Below are 14,926 nucleotides of genomic sequence, written 5' to 3' on the forward strand. Positions count from 1 at the left end.
ACACACTGCTATGGGGCAAGGAGTCCTCTTGACTTTCTGAGCTTTCACTGCTCTCTGTGTCAGGGGTAGGGGTTGCTTGTTTCAGGCCCCGCAGTAGCACATGATGTTCGGGGCTCTCATTGCTAGTGTGGGTCTCAGGTTGCTTGTCCTCTTCCATGCTGTGGTCAGGTTGGACTTTAGGGCTCTCACTGCTGTGATGGTTGTCTACTTCCAAGCTGTGGTCAGGCTGGGTTTCAGGGCTCTCATTGCTGGCGTGGTTGTCTTCTTCCACGCTGTGGTCAGGCTGGGTTTCAGAGCTCTCGTTGCTGGAATGGTTGTCTTCTTCCATGCTGTGGTCAGGATGGGTTTCCGGGCTCTCGTTGCTGGCGTGGGTTTCAGGGCTCTCATTGCTTGAGTGGCTATCAGGGTGACTATCTTCTTCCACGCTGTGGTCAGGCTGAGATTGCTTGCTATCCTCCTGGCTGTTATGCTCAGTGCTGATTGCCGTGTCTTGGTGGCTGGTGGCATCTTTCATATCGGTATCATCTGAGGCCTCAAAGAGTTTGTCAGCATCTTCTGGTTCATCTGCCTGCTCCGCTGTGGTATCCAGCATATCCTGCGTGACAAACACAAAATGATTAGCCTGGGTGTCACACATTTTTAGCCCCTGCTGGCAAGAATAAGAGAGGGTGTTGCTACAGGGGCTTAGCGATATTGATTAGGGCCTCTATGTCATATCAACTAAGGTAATAGATACAATTCAGATTGCATACAATTAAATTGTTATGACCCGCACATATATTAGAATCGAACATGCTAGGATCATTGAAAGAAATCATGGAAAGTATTGTCCTTCCAACACTTGATTATCGGACAATGTTGGTGTTGGGTGGAGATTTGAACATCAAACTTGGCAATGGGATTCTGGTGGAATTTTATGATGATACTGAATATACTGTCTATGGTACTGCACTCCCACAGATGCTTAATAAACAGGTTTGTGCTAATGGCCTACAAATGGGGCAGTGGTTACTGGAATGGGGATTGCGGTCACTGAATGGACGAAGAGCACTAGATGTACCAGGGGCTCTGACCTTTAGAAACACACAGGGGTCGTCTACGAAAGACTACTTTTTCATGCATATTTGCCATTGGCATCTGATAAAAGCCTTTGAGGTAACACAGGAAATCTGCAGCGACCATTTTCCGCTGAGGCTTACCATACAGTGGGAATATATCCACTTGACCACACCAGCCTCCGCTCACTTAGATCTGTGTGAGGTTAATCCTCACTGTAGGAGAACATTGAATTGGCCAAAGTGATCCTGCGACTATGCAGCAGGAACTTGTGTTGTCCAATTTAAATATAATGCATCCAATTTTTGATAACTTTCAGTCCCCAGGACAGGTAACACAAATGTTCGAGGAGTTGATGTTGTCTCTTACAAATATGTTACAGCTTGACTTCAAAAATAAAAAAAGGGAGGAGAACAGCTGGTTTAATGAGGAATGCAAACAATCAAAGAAGCTACTGTTGAAGGCCTTGAAGGACCCGGATAGCCATAGGGGGGAAATCAGCAGGTCCAGGGCTGAATATAAATTGGCAGTAAAGACCAGGAAAGAGCTTCTGGAGAACAAAGCCTGGGAGGACCTGTTGATTGTTATTTCCTCAAACGACTCTAAAAGGTTCTGGGAGTTTGTTTCAGGAGGGCAGCCCTATAAAAGACAGCAGAGACTGAGAAAAACACATGTGGAGGTGAAGGCTTGGGTGGATAATTTTTCTGCTTTGTACGAGGGCTCTGTGGAAGGGTCTACTGCAGGGGTGCAGGGCCCATTGATCCAGTTCTCATTAAGAGAGGTAGAAAATGCGATTAACCAACAAGCACATAATAGAGCTCCTGGCTCGGATGCGGTCCCTGCCGGCCTTCATAAGGGGGTGGTGGATCTATGGGCCCCACTGCTGAACATGTGTTTTAATGCATTGCTGCAAACAGGGGAATTCCTGCATTCATGGAAAAATTCAATAATTTATAAAAAAAAAATTAGAAAGGAGATTCCGGGAGCCTATAGACCAATATCGCTCCTGGATACATTGCTCAAAATGTTTTGTTGCACATTATCGGCCCGCATTTAGAATTAGATCTCAGCTGAATCAGTGCTGGCAGATGTACAATATGGTTTTGGACCAGGTGCGGGGATCTGTGCTCAAGCTTTAAATGTATATTTGGTGGGGGGCACAATCTGCCTTTGTGAATGGCGGACCCAGTTATTTGACCTTCATGGACCTAAGAACCGCCTTTGACAAAGTCAATAGAGAAAAGCTTTGGTCGGTGCTTGGGTCCATGGGGTGCCCGAGTCGGCTATTGAGGGTTTTGCAATTGGTGCATGAGGGCACTAAGGCCTGTGCTCGATATGGTGAGCAGGGACAAAGCACTGGATATTTTGTTGGGGATACAGGAACGCGCCAGGGATATGTTCTGGTGGCAGTTTTATTTACACTTTATATAAATGGTCTTTATAAGGCACTTGTATATTGAAATGCAGACTTTCCGCGGGTGGGTAACAGAATGTTCCCCCTTTTAGCCTATGCCAACGGCACTGTTATTATAGCTCGGACCCCAAATGACCTTCAGAAATTAATCAATGTGTACACTCATTTTATGACAAACTTAGATTTCAAAATTACCACACCAAAATCGGCTGTTATGGCATTTATGGCTGGGAGAGGGAAAAACTGGGGTGCATGGGATGTACAGTAATGGTTCGGTAATCCCAAGGGTGAAAGAGTTTGATTATTTAGGCATAGGATTTGTAGACATCTCAAAGGGGGTGTCACACTTATAGAGACAAGGAACTAAAATGACGATCACTCTAATTTTGAAACAGTGGAAATTTCGCCAATGACGACCAGCATTAACCTTTTTGTTTCAAGATGAGCATTGTGTTGTTGCTTGGGGATTTCTTAACTATTTGAGGAGGGCCTGGCAAGCAAGAAATCAATTTGAGCACAGCACATTGCAGCAAGGCCTGAGGCCTTTGGGGTACAGAGAATAACATGTTAGCAGATGCCACATGGAAGAATAAAAGTGGGACACCATGAAGATGCATTATGGGGGACACTGTGGCATGAACACATTTAAGGGCTGCCTTCCAGGCTCTGGAAGCGGTTCCCTAAAGATAATTATATTGTGTTTAACTTTTAGGATCAGATGACATAAATTGCCCCGGGGCGGTGTAATTTTGCACTAATGTCATTTTTCACTCGTCAGTTGCTCCAAATGTGTCCTGGTGGTCAGTTGGTACAAATGCTGATCTTCATTTATCTACTACCTGTGCAAAACTGCCCAGCAACCGTGCAAAAAAAGGCGCTTGGTTGGCCCGCATTGGGCGATCCAGCCCCTTTATGCGCGGCCTCCAATTTAACAACAGCTCAGCATCTATTTGGGGGGCATACTGCTGGCTGTCCACATTAGGGGGGGCTTAGCTGGATTAATGCCCTTAAGATACCACCAGGGAAGCGGCAGTGTTGATAGTTGGGGAGGTCCCTTCCTCCAGACCCGCATAGCAGAGGGAAATATCCGTGGCTCATTCTGGATGCCAAACTCGAAATGGCCCCCAGGCAGAATCAGTCTCCAGACATTGTTTCCAACAAGATAGCACACGCATATGAAGAGGGCCACTTCCTGTGTCATGACCTTGGACCTCAGTGGCATGTTTAGCCTGGCCCTAGACTATGAAATTGCTGTTTCCTAGGACTTGTGGGCATATTTATTCTAATGTCTCTGGTAGTTTAGAACATGGCACTCCATCTTATGTGCAGTCTGCCTCGCAGAGCTATATTTGCCATTTGGGCCAAGTGTTAACAATGGCTTCCACCAGTCCTCCGCATGAAGCTCATGGTTGTCAATGTGCCATTTACCAGCAAGGACCCCCATGTATTATGCTAAACTATGACATGGTCCATGGATATAGAAACTTGCATTTGCTGCAGGTCCCCCCATTAAAAAATAAGAACATGTGACGGCTGGGCTTTCATTGTACTGTATATGCCCCTCTGGAATTCCATGCTACTTCCGGTATGGGTGTTATAAAATCACATGTCCTAATATAGGTACGTGGGGGAAGGGCGCTGTCTTGTCAGTATCAGGGATCAACCACACGTAGGGCCTGATTCACAGAAGCGTTTTATAATGGTGCGATCCCATAGAAAATCAGGCCCTTTGTGTCTTTATAGTACATACATTTTTAGAGAAACTTATCGACAGAGCTTGCCTAATTTCCCATACAGCCCCTAATTAAAATCTACAATATAAAATGCCATAGTTGGGATATGGAAGAAAAACACCCCTTTGTAACCCCCAATTCAACGCAGTAATGAGATTCAAACTCCGGCAGGAGATGTGGTGGGACCAAGTGCCCCAGGGAAGCCAATCCCTGCAGTGCCATGACGGAGCAGGGTAATGGCCCCTCACCACGAGGCTGCCATGACTTTGTGATAAGGGCAGAAGCAGGCATTTTAGTGGTGATCCCTGACGCCTCATCTCGTCTGTGCATCCCTTCTAAAGATGGGGGAGCAGAGGCAGCCTGAGCTATATGGACATTGGGAGATTTCCCAACAGGCCCATGCCTTAAAAGGAATAAGAGGAATAGGGTGGGAGCGGTCCTGAAGCCTGTCATTGGATTAACTTCGACGAGTCCTACCTTGCTTTCAGTGCCACTGGCCTGCCAACACAGAATCTTTGAGCTCGGGAAGCCTTACTTGGAAGTGACAGTGAAAACCAATCTGAGAATGGTACTTAAAGCAAAAGGGAGTCAGACAGATCAAAATGGCTTCCGTGTGGAATAGAAGCACGAGTCTCGGCCTTACCTGGGTGTCGCGTTTCACAGCGCTCTTCCAGACTTTTGCTACGAAGGGGTGGTCTGCATCACTGTCTCCTCTGCCGGCATTGTCCCCTCTTGTGAAGGGGTCAGCAGTGTAGTCGTCGGTTTGGGGTTCGGTGGAAGGGGCAGCGGTTGTGGCTGCAGGCAGCTCTTCCTCTGAAGAGTGGGAGTCTGAATCATGGCTGTTGCTCTCGTTGGACACATCTATGGGTTCACTCTGAAAAGGGAACATTGGTTGGTGGAATTAAAGACTACATTGCAAAGCGCATGCAAGGTGTGGTTGGTTGTTGATGGGTGAGAAACTAAAATCAAGCTCGTGCAATCATGTGCTTTCATTTGTTCGTGTCCCTTTTCCTTCTCTATCATTTCCCAGGAGACTGTTCTTGTTGGAGGAATGGGGTCACATGTCATTTAAATGTGTGTCCGTCTCTAGCTCTGCCTGCCTATGTAACTTTAAAGGGATCACTCGCTGGCACGGCTGACTTTCCACATTTCAAGCAGGGCAACGTCCTGCCACCAGAACTACAGGCCAGGAGAAGCAGGTCTTTAAAAGAGCAGTGAGAACGCGGCACAACAATTCTTCAGCAGGGATTGTGTCGAAGCCACATCTTAATGCTGAAGGATTAAATCGCCATTTCTGAAAGGGCGAATTTTCATTCTACCCTTGACAGGCAATTTACACAAAGGCTAAATTAGCTTTGTTACGGTCAGCCATAGGGCCCCCTGCTCTGAGTACATTAATTTATTTTCAAGTCAGGGAATCGGCTGGTTCAACCCGAGCCCATTCCAAAATGGCCTTCAGCAGAAATGCACCACAATGTACAACATAATAGCAAAGGAAATGAGCTAAAACGGTGCAATCCCACATGATCAGGGGCGTCACAAGGACTGCATTAATTTGGCTTTTTTTTGGTGGCCGTTGGAAAGTTATTATAGTGTGGACCCCAGCCAAAGCTGGGTGCAAGTGAACAGTATGGATGTGCATAGAATGATATGAGAGCTGTATAAGATACAGGAGCTTTGATTGATAGAAGAGATGTGATGCATATGGACAGTGCTTTTCGGAGATTAGAAATCGGGGGGGGGGGGGACTCTCGTTAGGGGGCATGGCCTAAGTACGGCTGCTAAAAGAAGTAGAGCTGGGGCACATTGCCATTATTCTGTTTGATGTGCCCAGCACCTCCTTTTAAACAAAAGAATGTCCGGGTGCACAAAGATGTGACACCGGTGTGCCTCAGCCAGGGGCGTTGCTAGGGGGGGCTAAGGGGGCTATAGCCCCTGATCTTTTGGTTGTAGCCCCGAATAGAATCTCAGGAGCTACAGCCAAAATACTAGCTAGCCCCCAGTCCCAACAGTTCCGACATCAGCTTAGCCCCGGGTCTTTTCCAGACCTAGCAACTCCCCTGGCCTCAGCTCACATGCAGCGCTTTCATTCAAGGAGCTGCGTGGTGCAACGCTTTGACCATAGCCCCTTGAATGAAAGGGCTGCCCGCTGCTGATGGCTCTGTACTCTGAAACAGTAGGAGGGCGGGACTGCCTCAGGGAGTGGCACTTGATATGTGAGCTCTGTGGAAGCAGTGCAGAACATGATACCCAAGGGCTGTATGATAAAGGAGTGGCACTTGATATGGGAAATGTGTGGCAGGGGTGTGCGGTATAGAAGTGGTGCATAATACCGGAAGTGTGTGTGAACGCTGTATGATGCCCAGGGGTGTATGATAAGGGAGCGCTGCTTGATATGGGAGCCACGCGGAAGGAAGGTGTGGAAGTGGTGTAACATTCCAGAGGGGCATGGTATAGTAGGGGGGGTATAAGAAAAGACTGATTTGGGGCAATATGAAAGTAGCCTATGACATGGAGCAATGCATTCTGGGGGGTTGTTATGCGAACGCTATGTTATACTGGAGCGATACATGATATCAAAGTCTTGTGTATTCACACAGGGCTGCCATTGAGTCCTAAAAAGGAAAAAGTCACGATTGAATGAGTTGACTCAGATCAGGGTGTGTGACCGGTGCTGCGCTCTCCGGGACGCTGTGCTGTGGCAGGTTCTGTCTAAGGTCTAGAATAGTGTTAGAGCAGCATGTAAGTCTCTTCACAGTTACTTTTCACAACGGCGCGTGCGCTGCCGCAGGTGGGTGGGTGCTTTGCTGGCATACCGACCTGGGTGTAGCCCAGAGCCTCACTCACCTGGTGACTGGCGTCTTCAGAGCTGGCAGAACGTTTGGATCGGTGGGCCTTTCAAAAAGGAAAAGGTCAAATTAATGTTACATGATTTTTCTTTATGTTCAAATGACTTGAGGGATTGTATTAATATGTAATGCAAGATGCACTTACCGGCAGAGCACAAGCCATGCCGACGAGGCAAAGGCCGAGCAGGACGAGCCTCATGTTCATTGTCTACCTGCAGATACAATACGAGTGAGTAGAGACTCATCAGCATTTTATGCAGAGACCCAAGCGCCATTTTACACAGAGACCAAAGCGCCATTTTTTTGCAGAGACCAAAGCGCCATTTTTTTGCAGAGACCAAAGCGCCCTTTTTTTGCAGAGACCCAAGTGCGGCATTTTGCACAGAGACCCGAGCGCCATTTTTTGCAGAGACCCAAGCGCCATTTTACACAGAGACCCAAGCGCCATATCATGAAGGAAACCAGTCACAATTTTTTGTTTTTCAAAAAGGGATCTATGCCCACTTTGTAAAAGCGTCATGAAGATACAGTTAAATAAGTAACTTTCAAATAAGCTTCTATAAAATCGCAGAATGACCAACATCCCATTCTATTTAAGGAGGCGTTGTTCTGTAAACCTGCCAAGCTTGGAAGCTGAAAAATTGAATTCTAATCCCAGGCCACAGTTGTTGTCCAGGTTGTGTGCTCCTGGTAAAATCGAAGTCGTCCCCCTTTCAAGCTACATTATTTGCAAAAGTGTAAACACCTAGAAATAGTCCTACCCAATTATCACTCGTTATGTTAATACTGGACATTTGGAGTAACAAATACACCCAAGGAGATTTGCATTTTCACCGCAAAAAAAGAGAAAACCAAGAACAAAATGAGAGGAATGGACATTAAAAAGGTGCATATCTGAATGTAACAGGGGCAGAGAGAAAACGATGAACGAAAGCAGTATCCACGGAGAGAGAGAGAGAGAGAGAGAGGGTACGAGTGCATATAGATACAGAACCATGAAAAGGAAGAGTCACAAAGGAGCTTCCAAAGGTAACTCTGACTTACTCCCGATTTACTCCTAGTCAGCCAGGAGTATGGCCGGCAGACCTACTCATTGTAACTTTTGTGTGAATCGAGCACACCTCCCCATGAATATATAGTAAGTCGAAGTTACTCATAGACTATTACTTTCCTTGTGACTGTCACTGTAACCCACAATGCTTTGATAATGAAGGTGAAATGGGGAGGCCGATGGATGTGATGGAGCGGCTTCAACACGCGGAATGGAAGTATTGCCCTGAGCATCTACTTGCCAAGACTCTAGTGGCAGACAGCGGAGGCCTGAGCAGAGACACGTGTCAGGAGCAGCTGGGGGCATACGGTGCAAACAAGCGGTGCCCTCAGTACATGAAGCCAGGGGACAGGACGGGCACACGTAGGATTGGACGTGGGGAGAGAAGTCCCTCCCATCAGAGGTATGCAAAGTCCGTTTCTACTGGTCGCTCATGGAGTTTGGCAGATGCATAAGCGTGTAAGAGAAGGCCTGTGGCCGTGATTGGCAGCTGCAAAAAGCCGACCTGTCGCAAGTCTACGATCAATGGTGACCGGCACCTGTCAGACAGACAGGCAGCACTAATGGGATATAGATGCAGTCTCCAGTGTTGCACTTAAACCTCGCGTCTATGCTCCCAATACAACATGTTACATGAAGAATGGGGTGGTTATAGCACAGACGGCAAATTCAGCACTTCCAGGCACCTGTCTGAAGGGTTACAGTGCAACGCTGCTTGTACAAGCTGCTGGAACGAGGGCACCGGGGACTGGAGTCGTTGGCAGTAATGTAGCAGAGGTCTCTCCTTGAAGGGGCAGTCTAGTGTCAGATATCAGGGAGCAGGGCTCCATGGGTTGGCGTTTTGAAGAAAAGGCGATACTTTAAAATAAAATAATTACTATTTGAAGGTGTGCGATTCAATTAAAGTCTATGGACCAGCGGGGGCTGGCCAAGATTTAGGTTGCTTCCCCTAGGGGTAACCTTTACCCACATGACTGGGAAGCGAGCATAGTCCATGCCCATTCAGTCCTTGGCCACACTGCCGCGACTGGCAATATGTGTAAGTCAGAGTTATTTGTGGTGGTGTCTAGTGTGGGATCTCCCTGCAGATAACTGGACTGAACCACCCTATAAATCCCCTCGGGTCTGAATAAACCTCTAGATTAGAAGGAAGAGTGACCTCTACTGAACTCGAGATGACTGAACCAGTGACCTGGGGCATAGAGCCTGGTTGCCCATGGATACCAGGAATGCAAAAAGGCAATATTTGCTTAGATTCACGTGTCACAAGTCAGACACAAGCTTCTAGTATTTGTACCTGCTTGTTTCAAAAGCACACTGCGCATTTTAAAACCCCTCATCTACATCCCTTCTGGGAGCGTCCAGATCCACCCCAACGCCCCAAAGCACTCCCACCAAGGGGCGCAGACCCAGAGATCTGCCAAATGGCTTCAGGTCATGTGTGTGCCCTCCCCTCTCGTCTCTCCATCAGTACTTGAAATAATTGCCCTCCCCGACTTACTGAGGTGTTTTGTAAAGCAGCACCATATCACCTTCCAGACTCTGCAGATCTGTGATACTGTCAGCATCAACTCACATACAAGTAGCAGAATGCAGGAAATGCAGACACCGCACCACACAGAGTGTGCATCCTGCAACCCAGCAGGTGAGCAGCGCCTTGAACTGAGGCCAGGCAGAGGGGGGCAGGCATGCACACTCCGGATTAACCCTACACTGCTCTCCTATGGGGTAGGGGGCAGCGAGAGATGGAGGGGAGACAGCGGAAGCGGGATGAAGTCTGTGCCCGCGGGAATAGAGAGACTTGTGAGTTTTCATCAGCTGCACTAAAGGAAATGAATTCAGCTTTTAAAGAGAACACCCAGACACGTATTACCCGTCCACTTCTCTTATCTTGCTGCTCACAGTGGCAGTCGGAACTTCCTAAAGTGCTAAACGCCTATTTTCACAAATCAATTAAGCTACATTACCTTTCCCGATGTGAAGGGGGCGCGTGGAAACGTGGAGCTCTGGAGTTATCTGGCTTCTTGTTCTACAGCAGCACCAGCAGGGGGCGCAAGAGGCGGCTCGGCAAGGTCCTTCCTGAGGGATGCTGAGGTTCTCTGCTCGCTCCTTGTCGCCTCCCGCTATTTAAGCGCTGCCCCAAACCCCTCGGCCAATCGCCGGCCAGCCGCGCGTGACGTCACGCACTTTCCTGTTGCCCTGACTCTGCCCACCGTCGCCCACACTTCCTCCTCCTGTGGTTTGTGGTTTTGGAAAAAGCCGCGTTCTATAGTTAAACATTTGTTTATGCGGAGGCAGCGCCGCCGGTGAACACGAGGAAGAGTTCAGCTGCCAGTGCTTCTGTTTTCATGGAGCTCAGGCCTGCAGCAGACTTTATTCCTAGACATGTTGGTCCCGAGCGCGAATTACCCTGTCATGGACTTGGGATCTGTGAACCTGACAGTAATACTCCTTGATATAGTAGTGAAGAAGGATAAAGACATAGTGATGCTTATTAAAATGTAATGATTACCTTTTGTAATATTATTTGCTCTCTATTCCTTTGAATGCTAGTGCTACACAAATTACCAATAACAAATATAAATTATATTCAGATTATTGATACTCATTATTTCTTACTAACTTTGTTACAAAGCGTAGAATAAACTGCAGGGCATGACATTGTAAAAGAAAATACATCTCAAAGTGTCATAATACCAAGTATTAGACAATCCTACCACAGTTGGATATATTAGGAGGGAGCTTGTGTGTCAGGCTTCCGACTTACAAACAGATTTTAATGTTGCAATATCTCTCATGCTGTAGGTGCTGTGATGGGGTACCTCTGCCATGGGATGATGGTTCACCCCGATACCTTTCCTTTGAAATGTGTTGGACTGGATGAGTGTGTTGCTGGGCAACTATATGAGACTGCTTTTTAAAGCTATATATAAGGGCAATATAGAGATAATCTCTCCAAGTAAACACCCTCTAAATGCAGTCTGTTAAAACTAAGGAAGTTAAGATTTACCCACAACTCTCAACACCTAACGCAAAAGTCATCCATAGCTCATGTGGACCCTTCACTAATCAGACCATAAAAGGACTGGCAATCCTAACATGCATCTACTTCTCTTTTCAAACCACCTCTCCACCTGGCATCTTCCCGGATTGCTACAAGATTCCTACTGTCCTAGCCATCCTCAAAAACCTCTCTACTGACTCTAATCACCCTGCCAACTAGGGCCACGCCTGTCTCCTGCCCACTGCTCCCAATTCCTTGAACGTGTAGTGTTCAACCATGTTATCACTTGGAAACCAATTGCCCATGGGAACCCGCTCCAATCTAAATTCAACAGCAAACACTCCACAGAAATGGCCCTAACCCACGTCTCCAACTTCCTTAGCACTGCCCATCCCTCCATACTCCCCTCATTTCCCATTCTCCTTGATCTCTCTGATGCCTTTCACACTGTTCATCAACATTCCCTTCTCCCAACCCTATCTTACATTAGCACCTGAGAATGGATTGCCTCCTATCTATCTGACTGGATTATCTCCCATCTCCATCATAGCTGGCGTTCTTTAACGGCCTCCTCTTGACCTACTTTTCCTCTCTTTCTACACCTCCACTGCTGGACAAATAATCTCTTCCTAAGGCTTCTGCTGATACCCAAACCTCTCCTTCCCTACTTCGCCCCTTACCCTTCCTCCATCACATCGCACTGTCTATCAATCATCCTTCACTAGATGGCACAGGTACCTCATGCCCAACTCTTCCAAGACTGGCGTTATCTACCTCCAATCTCCAAACACCACCTCCTTCCTCGCTGATCTCCTCTTCTTAGCTCCCAATCTATTCAACCTGGAGGTCTTCTATGAGAGGAAGTTAAAGCCCCAGCTATTAATTACCCTCACTATCAGAGCAGGCAGGTAAGCCTTCTGAATACTCACAAGATTAGGCTTCACCTCACTACCACTCTACTTCACCTTTCATTTCCACTCTGGTTCCGAGCTATCGTGACTGCTCCAGATGGCGTTTTGATCTTTCTTTTTCTCCCCTAGATAATATTGCTAACTTTTTTACACATACTCTCAACAGCCTTTCATGCTCCTCTCTCATATCTCTACATTGCCTTAATGAGCAGGGGAGTTCAAAATGTTACAAGAACATTTTTCAAATTCAGAGTAAAATTCTCGCACCTCGCTCATTTCGCCTTTGAGCAAAATTGGCTATTTCTGGCTTTTTTGTCCGGAAGCTACATTTGTTTATTGTTATTTTAGTTTTTTGGGGGCACTAAACATGTCGGGCTTAAAAAAAACACACATTTCATGGAATTAACGAAATTTAGGATGCTTTCCTGCCTGAAATGCCATTTTTTTCCACATCTTGTTTTTTGGTGCCAACAAATGAAATTTTAGGTGGAAAACAAAATTTCAGAAAAAGGAAATTTGCCTTCAAATTGTGATGCAGGAAAAAAATGCCCTGCTGGTGAAACAGAATTGCAGTATGTATTCACCAATTTCGCTTCGCTGGCCGTCTTCATTTTGCCCATTGCTATTACGAGAGAATCTCTCTATTCAACACAGGTCTCTCTTTAAATTCCTTATCCTTGTATTTTTTATTGAAGCCTATTCATGGATTAGCAAAACCATACTTGCCCAACTTCATGTCACATTTCTTCCTACCTCGAACGAAAGCCCTACTTAGTCTGACAATACTTGATCCAAGTTCAAGATCCTTTTCATTGTCCACAAGGCCTGCTGGGGCCTGGGATCAAAATATCTCCAGCTTTCACTTCTGAAGTATCTCCCTACACGTGCTCTTCGCTCTTCCACTTCCAACTCCTTGAGGGTCAATCGCTTTTCCAAGCAAAGAGCTGGAGGCAGATCTCTCTCTTCGGCTGGTGCCTCCTGCTGGAACAGCCTCCCTGCCTCTGAAACTTGAGCAGATCCATATCAGGTTCCAGAAGCTGCTCAAGACTTTCCTCTTTGCTTCTGCCTTCTCTCTTCCCTGCTGATTTTCTGTCTGTCACTGCACTGGTTACCTGGCTACCCTCAGAACCTCGGGCCCAGGTTCCTGCCCCCAAGTTGCACACCTGCACTGCCGCCTGGCAGCACTGCACTTTGGGGCTGTATCTGTTATCCTATAGTCCTATTACTCACTTTCATTACCTGCTGCCTGCACTTAACCCTTGCACTGCCACTTTCTGGCCGCATTTCCTTTTTATTTTTATTTTTGTATTGCTTTGTTTGTGTTTTGTCGATCATGTGTCCTGCACTTCTCCCCCTCCCCTTCCCCTGGCACTTCTTCCCTTTTTCCCCTCCCTGCACTTGCGCAATCTCAATGTCACTGGGCCTAGTAAGATCGTTGTCTTGTTCCCCCTTGTTCCCTGCCCATGCCCGTCGCTCCTTGAAACACTTGTGTATAGGCACGCAATAAATATAATATCATATTCTATCCCCCAAAGTTATTAGATCCATTTCCGATCGAAACCATGCAAGCTTCCGGTGCCATGCACCTCCTACATGGTAATGCCCTCACTGTTACGCCCCAGGAAGACAGGGATTTGGGACAAAAACCAAAGTTCAAGTCTCTTCGGAACCTTCAGAGAAATGTAAAGGAAACTCAAGAAACAATGCAAACGTTTACATTTTTTTCTGCCCAGAGGTTTCTTATTCCCTTTATCTGTCTTTTTCCAAACTAGCTTACCCGGATACCTGTGCAGAATAGCCTGAAAGTGTAACTTTAGGCACGACATATCAGCGTTTCATGCTTTTATTCTTACTGACTCCAAAGTGCCTCCTTTTTAGCAGACTACTGGGCTTTTAGTTTTCTTCCAAGTGCCTTTGTTTCCTGGGCCTACTTTCATCCCGCCTTCACTCTCAAACAGTTGCTGCTTTCTTTTTTAAGTCAATGTGTAATTTTTCCAAACTCTTAAAAGTCTCAAATAAAATCTGTCTAAATTCTTTTTTTCTGCCTCTGAAAGCCATTTGCCCTTTGTGGTTGTCTGTTTCCTAGAGAAGTCCTGTCATTTTTTGGTTGCTTGTGAAAGAAGCAAAATGGCTTCTATTAAATCCACAGTGAAGCTCGATGAACAGAAACAGTTACAGTTACAGTTAAACTGCTATGAACACAAAGCCAAGGCATTAGGGATGACAACAAGGTAGATATCAGGGACCATAGACAGGTATTTGGGAGCATGTGGATATGATCAAAGCTGGGAGACCAAGGACAGCAGAGGAGCAGATCCAGGTTCCTGTGCGCTGGACGAGGCTCATCTCGAGCTGGAGCTGGGAAATAACCTGATATGAGCCTGGCTCGGGTGGCGGGCTGTCCTGACCCCAATTTGATAAGGCGTTGTTAGGCAGAATTATATGCAGTACCCTTTGAGAACACTACACACAATTAAGACTACAAGTGACAGTACCATTTCACCTTTGGTAGAAGCCTGTACTACACAGTAAAGTGGTAGTGATGGCTGAGCAGCCAGACTTATCTCAAGAGCAAGTGAGTAGTGCAAATAGTTACACAAAGGACAGCAATTACTATGATTCAGGCAAACACTGACTCAAGGTTTCTAAGTAAAAGAATATATGTTTATTTACTCAACAGTTGTATAACATTTCACTATTATAAGCAAGATCAAAATCACAATCATAAATACACCACACCCCTTCCCTTAAATTCCAGACAAGTTAAGCTCACAAGATGAAGTGGGAGCAAAATGGCACTCCAGCAATTTAAAAGGGAGGAATAGACAAAGTTATTAGAAATTAGGCAAGACCAACAGGTCAGTACTCTGGGCAATTGAACAAGAGAGACTACAGTGAGGAGATCAGC

The 14,926-nt window shown here is 46.4% G+C and overlaps 1 protein-coding gene across 2 annotated transcripts in view; it reads right to left on the minus strand.

Annotated features, from left to right (window-relative positions):
- The window catches only part of LOC138515747 (protein starmaker-like), a 259,408-nt gene that overhangs the window by 188,452 nt on the left and 56,030 nt on the right, over positions 1-14,926 (minus strand). Inside the window, exons 1-5 of one of the 2 annotated variants that reach the window (XM_069630450.1) lie at positions 10,071-10,223; positions 7,198-7,264; positions 7,051-7,098; positions 4,847-5,077; positions 340-595 (exon numbers count right to left, since the gene is read on the minus strand). In XM_069630450.1, coding sequence (XP_069486551.1) covers positions 340-595; positions 4,847-5,077; positions 7,051-7,098; positions 7,198-7,257 — 595 coding nt within the window. In that variant the 5' untranslated portion in view covers positions 7,258-7,264; positions 10,071-10,223. Of the gene's footprint in view, positions 1-339; positions 596-4,846; positions 5,078-7,050; positions 7,099-7,197; positions 7,265-10,070; positions 10,224-14,926 lie in introns of those variants that run through there. The other variant, XM_069630449.1, reaches the window with a different exon arrangement.

The sequence above is a fragment of the Ambystoma mexicanum genome, chromosome 6q (genome assembly GCF_040938575.1).
Source record: "Ambystoma mexicanum isolate Mex_15411 chromosome 6q, UKY_AmexF1_1, whole genome shotgun sequence".
Lineage (NCBI taxonomy): Eukaryota > Metazoa > Chordata > Amphibia > Caudata > Ambystomatidae > Ambystoma > Ambystoma mexicanum.